This window comes from Culex pipiens, chromosome 1 (assembly GCF_016801865.2).
Source record: "Culex pipiens pallens isolate TS chromosome 1, TS_CPP_V2, whole genome shotgun sequence".
NCBI lineage: Eukaryota > Metazoa > Arthropoda > Insecta > Diptera > Culicidae > Culex > Culex pipiens.
The window spans coordinates 42,186,440-42,202,563 of NC_068937.1; the positions used below are offsets into that span (position 1 = coordinate 42,186,440).

General features: G+C 38.0%; 1 protein-coding gene across 3 annotated transcripts in view; it reads left to right on the forward strand.

Annotated features, from left to right (window-relative positions):
• Positions 1 to 10,988, forward strand: part of LOC120425692 (uncharacterized) — a 59,086-nt gene extending 48,098 nt beyond the window's left edge. For all 3 annotated transcript variants that reach the window (XM_039590380.2, XM_039590317.2, XM_039590448.2), the window contains exons 4-6: positions 3,022 to 3,647; positions 3,894 to 4,359; positions 9,939 to 10,988. In XM_039590380.2, the coding sequence (XP_039446314.1) occupies positions 3,022 to 3,647; positions 3,894 to 4,359; positions 9,939 to 10,285 (1,439 nt within the window). In that variant the 3' untranslated portion in view covers positions 10,286 to 10,988. The remainder of the gene's footprint in view (positions 1 to 3,021; positions 3,648 to 3,893; positions 4,360 to 9,938) is intronic.
• Positions 10,989 to 16,124: the final 5,136 nt, after the last annotated feature.

Here is a 16,124-nt window from a genome sequence, read left to right on the forward strand (position 1 = left end):
CACGGCTCGTAGTTCAAGCTGCCCAACTTCGTTATTCGTGCAAATTCCATCGCGTTTAGTGCTTAAGGAATATTCAGAGTACACCAATTCTTTTCCACGAAAAAACTTTCACGTGATTCCACGTAGGAACTCTCGAAAACGATCAAAAAGAACGTAAAATTCTAACCTCAAACCTCGTGGGCTCGGGCTGGGCCCATAACCTCTCAGGATACTGCCGAGTCGTACGGAGAGAGCGAAAGAAAAAGACGCGTGTTTATCGTTCAGAGTTACGTTCAGAATGATTTTATTGAAAGATGTGTTTGACACTTGTTCGAGCTGTCAAGTCGTTTGTCTGTGTTAGTGATGTTGCACTGCAGGGCTGTGCCCTGTTCAACAAAAGAGCGCCGCGCTAATATTTTGGTAGATTCTCTCTTCTCCGAAAACATTCGTTTGTGACTCTGGTCGACGGAGAGAATAGGAAAAGAAGTTCCCGAAGTGTGAGCGATTGACCAAGTCGCTGGCAGCTAGCGAGTCGTGTTCGCTTCGGCGATGAGTGAGCCATTTCTGATCTTTGAACTGAAAACCGGGACCCTTCCTTGAATTCCTATTTTTTATATGTTTTAGGAGATTAAAAAAGGTATTTATTGACAGTTTTACAAAAAAAAATAATAATAATAAAATAGTGCGAATAAAATAAGTCAATATTTTAAACTCGTGATATTTCGAATACTTTAATTTTCAATGTTAAAAATTGAAACTTTTGTTATTACAAATAATTTCGAAATTTCAGAATCAAAAACAAACACTGATTAAATGCAGATTTTTAAATTTCGCAATTATTTTTATGAAAATAGCTGAAATTCAAAAAACTCTGATTTGTTACATTTGAAAATCTGACCAGCCCGCATAATTGCATGGAGCCTACTGCCGTTCTACGCATAATTGTCCCATGTCAGTTTTGGACGATTTTGACTTTATGACATTTTAAGTTTAATTTGATGTGTACTTTAAGAAAAACACAAAAAATCTGGTACTTTGCTCGGAAACTCATTAAAAACAACACCAAGTCTGTTTGTCCCATCGTTAAATTTCTACGCATAATTGTCCCACCAAGTATTTTCTTACACGGAATTATTAGTTTTACTAAGCATTATGTCTTGTTTACCTGTTGTATAGCAAGATAATCACAAATAAGGATGATGAACTGCTAACTAGAAACACAGAAATCGGTCGATAAATTTCAATCGCGTTTTTCTCAGTTGCACTTTTTTGAACATGGGACAATTATGCGTAGAACAGCAGCCCAGCACTCAAAAAAAAAAAAAATGATGCAAAATTACTTCTTTTGACCAAAGAAATGTAAGGAAAAAGTTTTAGCCAAACAAATAAATGCTATATTGCAAAAAGGCCAAAAAATGCTGAATAAGTAGCGTTTTTTTCTAATTAATTAAAAAAAGAAATAACACATTTTTGACGTCATTTTTTATGTTAAATTAAACTTGCATTAAAAAAGTATTGTAGTGAAATTTTGATTAAGTGCACCATTACAAGTTATACCTACCAAGATTGTAATCGATAAAATTATCGTCGATAATATTATATTTTAACGGTAACGATAATTGTTATCGTTATCGTCAGGACGATCTTTCTAAAATCGACTTAATGCAACCAAATCATCGTTTACAATTTTGAAACTGTATATTTTCAAAAGTACTCAAATTTTCATAATTTGCTATACTGCCGTTCTACGCATAATTGTCCCATGTCAGTTTTGGACGATTTTGACTTTATGACATTTTTATGTTTAGTTTGATGTGTACTTAAAGAAAAACACATAAAATCTGGTACTTTGTTCAGAAACTCATTAAAAACAATACCAAGTCTGTTTGTCCCATCGTTAAACTTCTACGCATAATTGTCCCACCAAGTATTTTCTTACACGGAATCATTAGTTTTACTAAGCATTATGTCTTGTTTACCTGTTGTATAGCAAGAGAATCACAAATAAGGGTGATAAACTGCTAACTGGGGTGATTAGGGACACATAGGGCGAATAGGAACCCACGGGACAATTATGCGTAGAAACACAAAAATCGATCGAAAAATTTCAATCGCGTTTTTCTCAGTTTCACTTTTTTGAACATGGGACAATTATGCGTAGAACGGCAGTATATGGGTATTAAACGAAGCGAAATTTTGTTTACTAATTCACTTCATTAGTTTTTTTTTTGCTAAAAACTAAAATTATCAAAAAATGCCATTTTTTATTTTTCGAAAATATTCAAATTCTCAAAACATGCAATATGTGTTTCACACGTAACGAAATTTTTGACTTCATTTTATTATTTTTTTGAAAAATGCCTTAATTTTCACAAAATACCGTATTTTTGAAAATACCCAAATTTTTAAAATTTGCAAAAAAGGTATCAAACGAAGCAAAATTATGTATGCTTTTTCACTTTATCGTTTTTTGGAAAATACAAAAAAAAAATCACAAAATACCATATTTTTTTCGAAAGCACTCAATTTAAAAAAAATGCGTTATTGGCATCAATCGTAGGAAAATTTTGTATGCTTTGCCACTTTATTAGAGTTTTTTTTGGAAAAAAAACACAAAATATTATATATATTTCTTATGAAAATTCAAGTGATTTACAATTAAATAAAATCTAATCCATCCCGGCGGTAACGATAGAACTATCGTTATCGTTATCGAGCTCGACAACTTTGCTGTATTTTTTTAGGTGACATTCTTTCAGTGTTTCCCAATTAGCCCCTCGTTTTAGGGACTGATTCTCAATGTTTAAATTGAATTTGTATTTTGTGAAAATTTCTGCTCTTTTAATAAAAAATATTTCTAAATTCTCTAATCTAAAATATTTTTTGAAATGCTTTTTTTGAAAATGTATATTTGGATTTTTTGAATTTTCACATACCGTTTTTGGCATTTTGGACTAACTGATGATGCAAAGCTAGTTTAGATGGTTTCCTACCAACTATCATTTAATAAACCTTGACTTTTCTTTCCTTCTCTCCTTCCAGGAATCGGCGTCGGCCTAGCCACGTCGGCCGCCTTCGTCGCGCTAAACCACTACTTTGCCAAAAAGCGCGGCCAAGCCGTCGGCCTGTCGATGGCCGGAACGGCCCTCGGAATGCTGATCATGCCCCAGCTGGTGCGCTTCCTGCTGGAGACGTACGACTTCCGAGGTGCCGTTCTGCTGCTCAGTGGGCTCGCTTTGCACGCCGCCGTCGGAGCAACGCTGCTGCAGCCCATCAAGTGGCACTTGGTGGAGGAGGAAGTGGACATCGAGCTGGTGGAGGCGCCCCCGATGGGGATCATTCTGGAGCAGGAGGACGACGGTGATAACGACAGCTTGCCGGAGATTAAAACGTTGCTGTTTCCGCGGAGGGATCGGAAACTGTCGGAGAATTGTCCGTCGCCGCAGCCGAATGGTCTGCCGATTAAGCCCACCTTTCCGAGGATCAACTCGAGCGTCAGCGTTCAGAACGGGATGGGGCTTGGAATGAGGACGCGGCCATCGTTTCCGCGGATCACGTCCACGGCTAGCATGAGCTTGGCGTTGAGGAAACGGCGCGAGTCGGTAGTGTCGCAGCTGTCGACGATGGACTTTACCGGCAGTGGAAGCTGCATGCACATTCACGTTGATGTGAGTATTTTTTTAGAATTTGATATAAAAAATAGGTTAAATAATTGCTTTCAAACCGGTTAAGGTAACCCTGCTCAAAAAGCTCATTGTTTCGATAGTTCATCATGTTCACGTTCAGGTGGCAGCACCAACGCATCGCGAGCTTCAACAAAAGCTTCTCTCTTTCGCTCTCGATTCATTCTTTCTTGGCTTTTTCCCTCTCTTCTCTACGGATAGTTCATTTATTCATTTCTCCCCCTCTTCCAGACAGGCGACAACGACGCCGAAGACGTCGACTACCAGATCATCCGGCGGGTGAACACCCACGTGGGCGTCTCGACGATGAACTCGTTCGCGCGCGTCCCCAAAACGCCCAAACGCATCGAAACCGTCAAGTCCGAGCTGGGGCTGGAGATGGTCAAGCCGAAAGTGTCCTTCCTGCAGCGTTTTACCGCGCTCATGGACGTGGGCCTGCTGCGGGACATGATCTATCTGAACATTCTGTTTGGGCTGTCGATTTTCTACGTCGCGGAGATGAACTTTAAAATGGTGACGCCGTTTTTCCTCGCCAGTTTGGGCTTCAACAAGACCGAGGTGGCGTTCTTCCTGTCGGTGTCGGCGCTGACGGATATTGCGGCGCGGGTGATTGTGCCGCCGATCGGGGACAAGCTGCGCATTCGGAAGCGGCTGCTGTTTATGGTGTCGCTGGTGTTTGTGGCCATCACGCGGTCGAGTGAGTATTAGGGGATAATTGCAAGATATTTTGTTTTTCATTTATCTTCTGAAGTATTTTCTAAATGAAAGCTTTCATTTTTATTAAGATTCGAAAATTCAGCAATTCGGTCCTAAAATTGAGCAAATGGGTCCTATAATTAAGCTTAAATCGATGATATAAATTTTTACAATAAAAAGCTTAAAAAAGCTCTGCACAATAACACGTTTTATAACTTGACAGCTCGTTCCAGTGGACAATTGATCCATCGTACTCCCTCTTAAAACTAAAAAATCATGAAAAGTTTTCAAAACATTGTACATATTAGATATTAATTTCGGGCTTTAGGAAAACGAAAACTGGAAAAAACAAAAGTGCTTGGGTCGATCTCATGGTGACCTACACCTTGTTAGGGTGCTCCAAAAAGTTGCCATTTTCGTCAATTTTCGCATAAAAAAATGAATTTTTAAATCAAAACAATTTTTTTTTAAAATCTAAATATAGGTCGCAAATTTTTTTCAACTTCATTTTTCGATGTAGGGGAAGGTGGGGCAAGACGACCATATGGGGCAAGAGGAACAACCGATCGTACGGCTGTAATTTTTACAATTTTGATTATTTAAAGTATGATGAATTGTTTCTAGCAATGCAATTAGCTGATTCTACTACCACATAACCACCAAAACGACGTAAACGCCACGGGGCATAAGATTAAATGAAGTTTTTTTTCAAAACCTTTGTTTTCTTATAATATTTGGAAAGTACGAAATAAGCCTTAGGGTTCGTATTAAGGCTCATTTTATCAAAATGCTATTTTTCCTAGATCAGTAGTATCCCTTCCAATGACTTTCACCTATTAAAAAGTATGATTTAACTTTTGGTTATTTTTGTTGATAACTTTCAAAAAATCATGTTCAGGTGGGGCAAGTGTACCATATGAATTTATAGTATGGAAAAAAAATACGAATTGCTGCAACAACATATTTTATTGCGAAATAAATACATAAAAGTACTTAAAAACTGATAATTAATTGTTTAAAAAATTGTCCATACGAAATATAGTGTTGTTATGAAAATTTACTATTTATCATCTTGGTAATAGTTTTTTTCGCAAAAACGATCAAATTTTTAGTATTATTATTATTATTTAATCTAAAAATGAAAGAAACGTTCTAAAACATTCTAATCTGATGTAGTTAAGTGATAAAAGTTCAATTGTTAGCAAATTAACATGTTTTTTCATGCATTGTTCCTCTTGCGCCAACGGGTTGTTCGTCTTGCCCCACTAGTTGATTAGAACGCACAGAAAATCAAAAAAATTAAAATCATTTTTTACATAAAAAAACAGGATTTTTTAAATACTTTTTTTATGAAAGTCTTAGCCAAGACCTAGTATAAGATGATTATAATAAAATCCGACAGATTTTTTAACTTTTTTAATGGGTTATAACGAGCATTTCCTTAGCTTGCCCCACTTTCCCCTAACATTTAATTTGCAATCAAAAAGTACTTTAATGAAATTTTTATTTCCGAAATTTCCGAATTACCGAAAAAGTACTTTAATGAAATTTTGATAAAGTGCACCGTTTTTAAGTTATAGCTATTTTCAGGTAACTTTTTTGAAAATAGTAGCGGTTTTATTTATTTTTTTAAAAATGTGCCCATGTATGTCCACCCTCGAAAAAAATATTTTTAAAAAGCTGCGAAAATTCTCTACATTTTGCATTTTTGAACATTGCCACAGTGGTCCAGATCGCAAAATAAAGTGGAAAATTGATTTTCCGAAAAATGGTGAAGTTTTAGAGCTTTGGTGTCTTGAGAAGAGTTGTTGCAAATGGAAAGGGGCAACTTTTGGTTTGGTTGAAAATTAGGGTGGTTCACGATTGGGGTGATTTTGAAAATCTAACTTTACAGGAATATTTTTGGGATTTTTTTCGTCTTCTAGAAAGGCTTGCCGATTCAAGCAACTTTGTCGAAGACACCAAAATTTTATCTCGTCATCTACGCCTTCTATGACGAAAACTTCAAAAATCAGTTTTTTGAACGGGTTAAGTTTCAAAGAAAAGTGATATTGCGAGAACTTTTAGAGCTCTAAAAAACGAACATTTTTATTTTTTGATATGTCAATTTGGACTTAAGGGTCAAAAGTTACAGCCATTTTATGGTAAAAAATATGCAAATTTAAAACTTAAATATCTCGAAAAGGCGCAAGCCAAATTTTAAACACCAAGTTGCATTTGAAAGAGGAGATTTAGCACTACAAACGATGAAAAAAATCTCATGAGTGTTTTTCTTTAAACTCGAGATATCTTCATTTAAAAAAGTCTAATTTTCAAGGAAAAACCATATGGGACCACCCTAACGAAATTCGAAAATTGTCCAAATATATGTTTTCCATGTAATTTTGCCCACTGAATCTGAATCTGCCCTCAGAATTGAGCCAAAGTATCGATACATCGAGTTTTGGTCATATTTTGGGTTTAAATGATAATTTTACATGAAAACCCAAAATATAACCAAAAATCAATTTTCCGATACTTTGGCTCAATTCTGAGGGCAGATTCAGATTCAGCGGGCATAATTACATGGAAAAACATATTTTTTTGAAAATTTTCGAATTTCGTTAGGGTGGTCCCATATGGTTTCCCTTGAAAATTAGACTTTTTTAAATGAAGATATCTCGAGTTTAAAGAAAAACACCCCAGAGATTTTTTCAAATGCAACCTGGTGCTTAAAATTTGGCTTGTGCCTTTTCGAGAAATTTATGTTTTAAATTTGCATATTTTTTACTTTAAAATGGCTGTAACTTTGACCCTTAAGTCCACATTGACATATCAAAAAAAAAAAATGTTCGTTTTTTAGAGCTCTAAAAGTGCACTCAGTATCACTATTCTCTGAAACTTAACCCTGAATTGCCACGTTCAAAAAACTGATTTTTGAAGGCTTTCGTCATAGAAGGCGTAGATTACGAGATATTTTTTTTTAATTTTGCGATCTGGACCACTGTGCATTGTTGACACGACCCTAAGTTGCTTTTCTAAGTCTTACCCAAACAACCCACCATTTTCTAATGTCGATATTTCAGCAACTAATGGTCCGATTTTCAATGTTAAAATATGAAACATTCGTGAAATTTTCCGATCTTTACGAAAATAATATTTTAATTTTTTTTTAAATCAAGATTAACATTTCAAAAGAGCGTAATATTGAATGTTTGGCCCTTTTGAAATGTAAGTCTTAATAAAAAAATAAGAATATTTTTTTCGATAAGATCAGAAAAATTCACGAATGTTTCATATTTTAACATTGAAAATCGGACCATTAGTTGCTGAAATATCGACATTAGAAATTGGTGGGTTGTTTGGGTGAGATTTAAAAACATATTTTTTCCTGTTTTTGAATCTTTGCATGGCAATATCTCAGCAATTAAGGGGTTACATACATGTAGAAAATCACAAAATTTTATATTACAGAAAATTTATTAAATCCTCTTAAAAGATGATTTTCCATCACTCCTGAAAGTTTCATGAAGATATTATATGATTAAACTGAGTTAGAGACGATTTTAAGCTCAACATTTTGCCGTGCGCAAAGCGGACTGTTAAACTTTCTGAGCGTTTTTCTCGAAACACCGAGTTGATTTACGGGTGCCACGATATCTCGAGAAGGGGTGGACCAAATTGGTTGAAATTCGGGGTGAAGACTCCCAAGACATATCCCGTGTGCATGACGAAGCACAATTTTGAAATTCTGGATTAAAAAAAAAAAATCAAGAACTGATGATTTTTTATGTGAAAAACACAAAAATATTTGTATCTTTTTTTAAAATAAGTTTTTTGAAAATCGGCCTTCGTCATGCACACAGGACCGGTTTAACGAGTCTTCACCAAATTTTCTAGTCGATTTGGTCAAGGCACTGTTTAGATATCGTGGCACCCGTTTTTTTAAACCGCTAACTTCAAATAGCTATATCTCGGCAATGATACAACCAAATGCCTTCTAATTTGTTTTGATAATAGATAAAAATGTATCTTTTAATGCCCTGAAAACAGATTTTAAATAAAATTAAGTGTGTGCTCACACCAACCTCTGACTTTTTGTCGATTTACATAGATGTAACCCCTTAAGGGTCGTATCAACAATGTTCAAAAATGCAAAATATAGAAATTTTCTCAACTCTTCAAACATATTTTTTTCAAGAGTTGCAATAGGGCGTCCCAAAAAACGAAAAGTGTTGAACACTGTTGAAACTTCGGTGCCCACCCCTAGAATGATAGATTAGGATGTCAGGAACAATGTTTTCATACAACTAAAAATTCCCAAAAATGGTTTACAACTCGCGCGCTGAGCTTGAATGATAAAAGTGTCTTTTTCGAGTATTTTTCAGAAATGCGAGTAACAATCATGCTAAAGTCATTCAAATTTGGTCGCCTTGGGCTTCAAGTCAAAGTTTAATGTCCCCTAAACAAATTCCTGTACAGACATAGTCCATGAAAGCTTGTGTTTGGGCAAAAAAGGGCGTTTTAGGGAGAAAAAATTGTATTTTTTAGCGAAAAATTTCAAAAATCACTCCGCAAAATGAGCCAAAAAATTGGCGGAGAACATTTTGCTTTTTTTTTTAACAACCTATTCATGTCCACGCAAAGCCGAGATATTTGCATTTTAGTGAACAAAAAGTGACGAATTTTCAAAATTCTTGGTATATTAGCGTTTTTAGCAAAAAACATTGGCTACTATGTTTACAAACGGGAAGGCATATATTTTGGATATTTTTCATTTGCTTCTGTAAATTTTTAAAAAAGTTGGCATTTGATGTCCCCTTAAACATATCAGAAAAAATAGTTTTTTTTTGCAAATCATGTTTTAGTAACAAAAAGTGAAATCTTAGAGCATTGCTCAAATGCCTCAACAATCAAGCCTTCGGACACCTAGTTTCGAGGAAAAATCTCGCAATCGAGAACGCCAAGGCAATGCAGTAGAGCGAACAATTTATTTATTTATTTTTATATTTTTTTAACGGCTCAAAAACATTTTCGTGCATTGTATCTGATTTTTAGTGCATTTGGGTTATTTTGAAGATACAGTACTTGTTCGGTAACTGGGCTGAGAACGTCGCCCAGTTACCAAATGCTGCTTGCTAACTGGACTGGGACAAAAAATGCAGAGGGGACCACCGACGCATTTAATAGTATAAAAATAAAAGTTACTCAAATTTGTATCTAGAGCTTATTTTTAATGTTTCCTTTAATTGTTACTTGAAATTTCACAAAAACTGTTTTTTTTTATTTATTACGCTTGATATTTGCATTCATTGACCCCTCGTTTGTTTATATTTTTTGACGTTTGTCTGCCTTTTAAGTGGGCTACAGCCCAGTTATCGAGTGCCAAGTTAAAAAGCAGCCCAATTGAACAACGCCCAGTTACCGAACAAGTACTGTATTGAGATTTTGAGTTTGAAAATGTGGTATAAGTTACAAAGAATGAGTGAAAAATCGACAGTGTAATGAATGATTGAAAGATAACAGTTATTTATTTTTAAACATCGTAAAATTCTAAATTAAACATTTTCCTCTCTCAATTTTCCCTCCCATTTCCCGCAGTCGTCGCCGAGCAGCGCACCTACACCGAGCTGATGGTGTGGCTGTCGATTACGGGCTTTTTCCGCGGCGTCGCCCTCGCCAACTTTACGCTGTGCGTGTCGGAGTACTCGTCGCTGGAAAAACTCCCGGCGGCCTTCGGGTGGCACATGGTGGGCAAGGGCGTGTTTGTGATTCTGTTTGGGCCGCTGATTGGCGCTATCCGGGACTGGACCGACAGCTATCCGATTTGCATCCACGTGCAGTCGGTGTGCATTTTCACGTGCGTTGCGGCGTGGTGCGTCGAGTTTGCGATCAAACGGCTGCGCACCAAGAAGGTGGTGGAGGCGAACCCGAGTGTGGCTGCTTGAATGCGGGGAGGTTTAGGTTAGGATTTTACACAGTACTCAGAAAGTCGCTATTTTTTTAGATATTGTTTGTTTAGTTAAAAGATGTAGACCAAGAAGATGCGTAACCGAGAAGAGACAACCGTAGATTTTAAGAGAGAAAAAAAAATCCAACTGTCCTGTCCTGTCCCATCGTAGGTAGTGAAACATTATCGTGTAAGCATGAGACTGCGATATACATTTAAAATGATATTTTTTAAAGAAGCGTTTAGCGTGTAAGTCGACTGTTGTTCGGAGAGTTGCCAGAAGGGGGGAAGTACTTAGATAGCAACGTTTATCAGCACAGTATTAGCGAAAAAAGAAAAACAAAACTATAAGGAAAGTATCGAACAATAATCTAGGATTCAATTACGTTAGAAGCCTTAAACTTCCGTGATGAGCCTTATAGAGTTCATTGCCGAGAGAGCCTAGATTTCAAGTGTAACAAGGAAGACGTATTGTTAGCAGTTTAAAGATTTTAGCGATTAGTCGAAACGCTTAGAGGGCGCGTTGTTTTATCCTAGGAACCACTAAAACGTAATTATTAAAGGTTAAACTATCAAAGAAAAGAAAAAAAGCAGGAGAATCTCGAAGATTTCTCGTTTGTAACAGAGAAGAGAGAATGAAAAAGCAAGAAAATAAAACACCTGATGGACAAATAAAAGTGTACACTAAAATTACAAAAAAATGATCAGCTGTTTCAATTTCATCTCCCTAAACCAAATATTTGCACATGACCCTTCAATTCCGAAAAAAAAAAGAATCCTAATCGTTTTAGTATGTGCGACAAGCACTTTCGGCTTCCAAAAATCCACCAATTTAGTCCCTCCAAACACCGACCATTAGCCATTCGATTCGGGATGAATTTATCCGCCGACTTGGGTGGTGGTGGCGTTGGCCCAGATTGAACATGATGGCGAGCCTTTGGTGTGATTCGCTTCGCGTCGCCGGAAGGCAAATTTGCTGCTTAGAAGAGGACTCTGGCGCTGGGTGGTCTCCCTAGCGCGCCCAGAGGATTTGAACGAAATAAAAGTGATGCGTTGCAAAAGTGCACACACACGCTTGATTGATGATTATTGCTTCATTCGGAGAAGTTGGGGAATTGAAAGGGGGAAATGATGACAAAGTTGCGTTTAGTTTTTAAGTGATTATTTTGGGTTGATTGAAACGTTGAGTTATAATAACACCAAGCGGGGTCCTTGCATTATCCAGAACATCCCAATATGACAGCAGGGTAGAATACTCACTGAAGCTTTGTGATATGATCCATGATCAAAAACCACTGACCTCATGCTTTTTACGGCGGTAGACCCACAGGCATTAACTCAAGGGAGTTCTTGGATGACCAAATAAGTTGTTACAACTATGCACCTTCTACAACCCAGACTCGATTATCCGAAGGCTCGAAAAAAATCACTTCGAATAACCAAATCTTCGGATAATCGAATCACAAAAAAATGTTGCCTATTTTTTATTGTCTAGCTAAAGGTGGACAACGATAATGAAATATCAAAAAAATGCATTTTTTGATTTAATAGGCAATCCAGTATTTAACCCTCTAACGCCCATGGTTACTCCAGAGCACCACTATTTTTTTGTCTTAAAAATTAAATTTCTCTGCAACCATGCATTTTTTCAACCTAGTTCAACCTGCGTTAGTTTATATAGATTGTTGGCTTATAACCATTAAAATTTTATCCTATTTGGTCGATACAGTTACGAGTAAAGCGGTGTATGCACTTCGGAAGGAATCGGTCAAGAAAAATATCAATAGGGCAGCAGCGGCAGCGAAAGCAAGCCAGAGAGGGTGAAGAAAAGCCCCAAGAAAACGCTCCCTCTCCTTTGTTCTGCTGTTCGTAAAGCTGTTTCTTGACCCCTTTCCTTCCGATCTCCATACTAGCCTTAATGGTGAAAAACGTAAAAAAATCTCGATTTTGCTCTGGGCTTCCAAATTTACCCAAAATCAGGTTGCAGAACCCGAATTTGATGTTAAAAGCAAGAAAAAAGATACGATGATTCGATGACCTTAACCTTGATCTTCACAAATCCATAAAATTCGATTTCAATTCTGAGATATTGGAAACTGGAAAACTCCGTGCATTGTTGTTACGCTTCATATGAACGAAGTTTCCATCTGATCGTGCTATCTTTACACACATGGAAATTGCTGTAAGTGCGACAGCTGGCCAATAGGAACTAAGTCAGAGGACGTTTTGTCACACGTACTCGCCCGACTACTGGAAACATTTTAAATTATAAGAGATTGCTTTTACATGACTCGGCTTAAAGCGCGAACTTTTTTCCTACTTTTGCACGGTGTATTGATTATTAAAAAGGCAAAATGCTTAGGATTTGTGACCTTCAGCTTTCCAAGAGGGCCCTAAATCCTTATGCTGACTTTGAAAATATAATTCCTTCCTCGTGTTGAAAGTTTGCCAAAACTTGCAGCAAAATTTCTCACCGCCACAGTTCGTTCGAATCTCTGAGGGTCGCTTCTTTGTCATTAGAAATAATTGCATAGTTAAATGATATAGGGTATTTGCCCCTATGTTGGGCCTAGTACCTATTTTGGGCCTACCAAACTAAATTTAACGACATTGTGCATTTTACCGAATTTAGCAGGAATCTCTCACTTGAGAATGGTATGCTGTCATTATCTTTATTTTGGTTGGCAAGAATAATTAACTTTTTCTTCTTAAATTAGAAATAAAGTAATAAATATATCACCCTTCACTTTTTTTCTTGGCAAATTGCTAGTTGCCCATTAGGTCCAAAATTTTCACCACTTTTGCTTACCGCTTGTTAACACTCAGCGTCACGGCTTTTGTCGCTCGGCACTCGAATGAGAGCACTGCCACCAAATCAATAAAATAGCTCTAGAGTTATGTGGGGCTGAACCGTACGTCAAAAAAGTTCACCACGAGATTTCCACCAATCAGAACGTAGGTCGAAAATAGGCACAAAGAAGGAGCAACAGACCCAAAAAAGGGACAAAAATGTTTTAGTTTTTCAGCCTTAAACAGCAATATAAAGTATTTTTATCAAAAATGTGCTTAAGTACGAGCATTAGCAGTAAAAAAACAACTTATTCATGTAATATAAGCAAGGCGGCCTTTGAGAATACCGTCAACTGTGGCGAATTGGGACACATGGGGCGAATTGGGACAGCAGTTTTAACCAAGGGTCCTGATTTTCGGCTCAATGAATAGAAACCACTCACTCATCGCCTATCCATTCGTCACCTATTCCAACCCGCTAGCATTCATGAGCGAATGAGACTCGCATCCATCCAGCGAGTGGCCCGAACTTGTCACTCAGCAAACAAATACATCGTGAAAATTTTTGCCTACTCCGTCGCTTGACTACACTCACACACTACCATGCTCAGCGAAGAGCCATTCTCACAAAATGCTAGCGCGGCAGTCTTTTTGTCTTCACGCCCTCAGTTTGCCATCAATTTGTTTATTTCTTTGTGGAAGTTTCTTTAAATGGTTTCTATAATGTTATGAAATCAAAATAAATGCACAATTTAATTGATAACATTGATTTTAGGCAACCCAAATCAATGAGTATAACACAGCGCATCAGAGAAAAAATGTGTTCAGTTCAGATTGATCGGCGACGTTCGGCCCGCCTGAGCCGTTCGGAGACTGAGCCGATCAGAGAGAGAAGGAGAGTAGAAAAGAGAGTGTTCGGGAGCGAATGGATTGAAAGTGACAATCGGTAGTAATTCATCAGGGCAGTATCGCGTCGCCTGCTATTTGTGCTCGCGAATGGAGTGGTTGATTTTGAGCAATCAGGATCCTTGGTTTTAACCATGTAGGAGCACAATATTCTGATTTTTCTTGTTGGTTTCGATTAGAACAGACTAAGACCAACAAAATGTGTACATCCATTTCCAAAAAAAAAAGAAAATAAATAAAAACGGGTCTAACTATTACTTCGCCCTAGGAACCTCTACTCCAATTTTGGGCCTGATCGGTCATTCCTTCGAATCGTGCTGTTATCGTTGGGGAATTGCTGTATTTTTGTATATTTTTAATCCCCCTCACCAACGACTTAATTACGAGGACTATAAGCTTTCAAAAAATACATTTTAAAAATTATAGTATTGAGAATGTTAAAAAAATAGTCAAATAACACTCTCTATTGCTTATTCTATTTAATCAAGTGTTTCAACATTACTCAGAATATGGAATCAATCTGACCTCCACAGCCGGATATACAGTCAAACCTCGCATAAGAGCGCCTTGCATATGCAACTTTGCATATACGAGTCATTCCACCTGATTCGGTTTTGTCGCAAGAGTTGCATATGCGAGGTACAGGGCTTATGGGATTTTGGCTATATGGGAGACATGGCCTATATTGTTATAAAAAATCATCTTAACTATGCAAATTTATAGTGTTTTGGAATCGTTATGAAGTCAGCTATACAGCTAGACCAAATTTACAAGGTTTACGATGTTCTAGGTCATCCAAAACTTCCTCAAGTTAAGGCCTATGTGTTCACCGCCGTACAAGTATGAGGTAGGCGATTGTAACTGGGGTTTTTGACCTCAGATCATATCCAGATAGCCTCAGGGAGGTTCAGGGACTAGTCTACCGATATGTGGTGATGTTCTGGGTCTTCTGTAGAGTCCCGGGAGTTACGACCGATGGGTCTACCACCGTAACAATATAGAATTCAGTGGTTTTTGACCGCAGATCATATCCGGATAGCCTCAGGGAGGTTCAGGGACTAGTCTACCGATATGTGGTGATGTTCTAGGTCTTCTGTAGAGTCCCGGGAGTTACGATCGATGAGTCTACCGCCGTAACAAGATAGAGGTCGGAGGTTTTTGACCTCAGATCATATCCGGATAGCCTCAGGGAGGTTCAGGGACTAGTCTACCGATATGTGGTGACGTTCCAGGTCTTCTGTAGAGTCCCGGGAGTTACGACCGATAGATCTACCGCCGTAACAATATAGAGGTCAGTGGTTTTTGATCTTAGATCATATCCGAATAGCCTCAGGGAGGTTCAGGGACTAGTCTACCGATATGTGGTGATGTTCTAGGTCTTCTGTAGAGTCCCGGGAGTTAGTCCGATAGATCTACCGCCGTAACAATATAGAGGTCAGTGGTTTTTGATCTCAGATCATATCCGAATAGCCTCAGGGAGGTTCAGGGACTAGTCTACCGATATGTGGTGATGTTCTAGGTCTTCTGTAGAGTCCCGGGAGTTAGTCCGATGGGTCTACCGCCGTAACAAGATAGAGGTCAGTGGTTTTTTACCTCAGATCATATCCGGATAGCCTCAGGGAGGTTCAGGGACTAGTCTACCGATATGTGGTGATGTTCTAGGTCTTCTGTAGAGTCCCGGGAGTTAGTCCGATGGGTCTACCGCCGTAACAAGATAGAGGTCAGTGGTTTTTTACCTCAGATCATATCCGGATAGCCTCAGGGAGGTTCAGGGACTAGTCTACCGATATGTGGTGATATTTTAGGTCTTCTGTAGAGTCCCGGGAGTTACGACCGATGGGTCTACCGTCGTAACAAGATAGAGGTCGGAGGTTTTTGACCTCAGATTCTATTCGGATAGCTTCAAAGAGGTTCGGAGACTAGTAAACGTATATCTGAAGATGTTCTAGGTCATCTGTAGAGTTCTTGGAGTTACGGACACTAAGGCCGTAACTCCAGAGAGTCTCCAAAATTCCCTGAAGGTATCCGGATGAGCCTGTTATAAAACTAACGACCTTTGTCTTGTTACGGCGGTAAACTAATGGACCGTAACTCCTGGAATTCTTTAGAAGACCCCGATCATCACCACATTCTGGAAGACT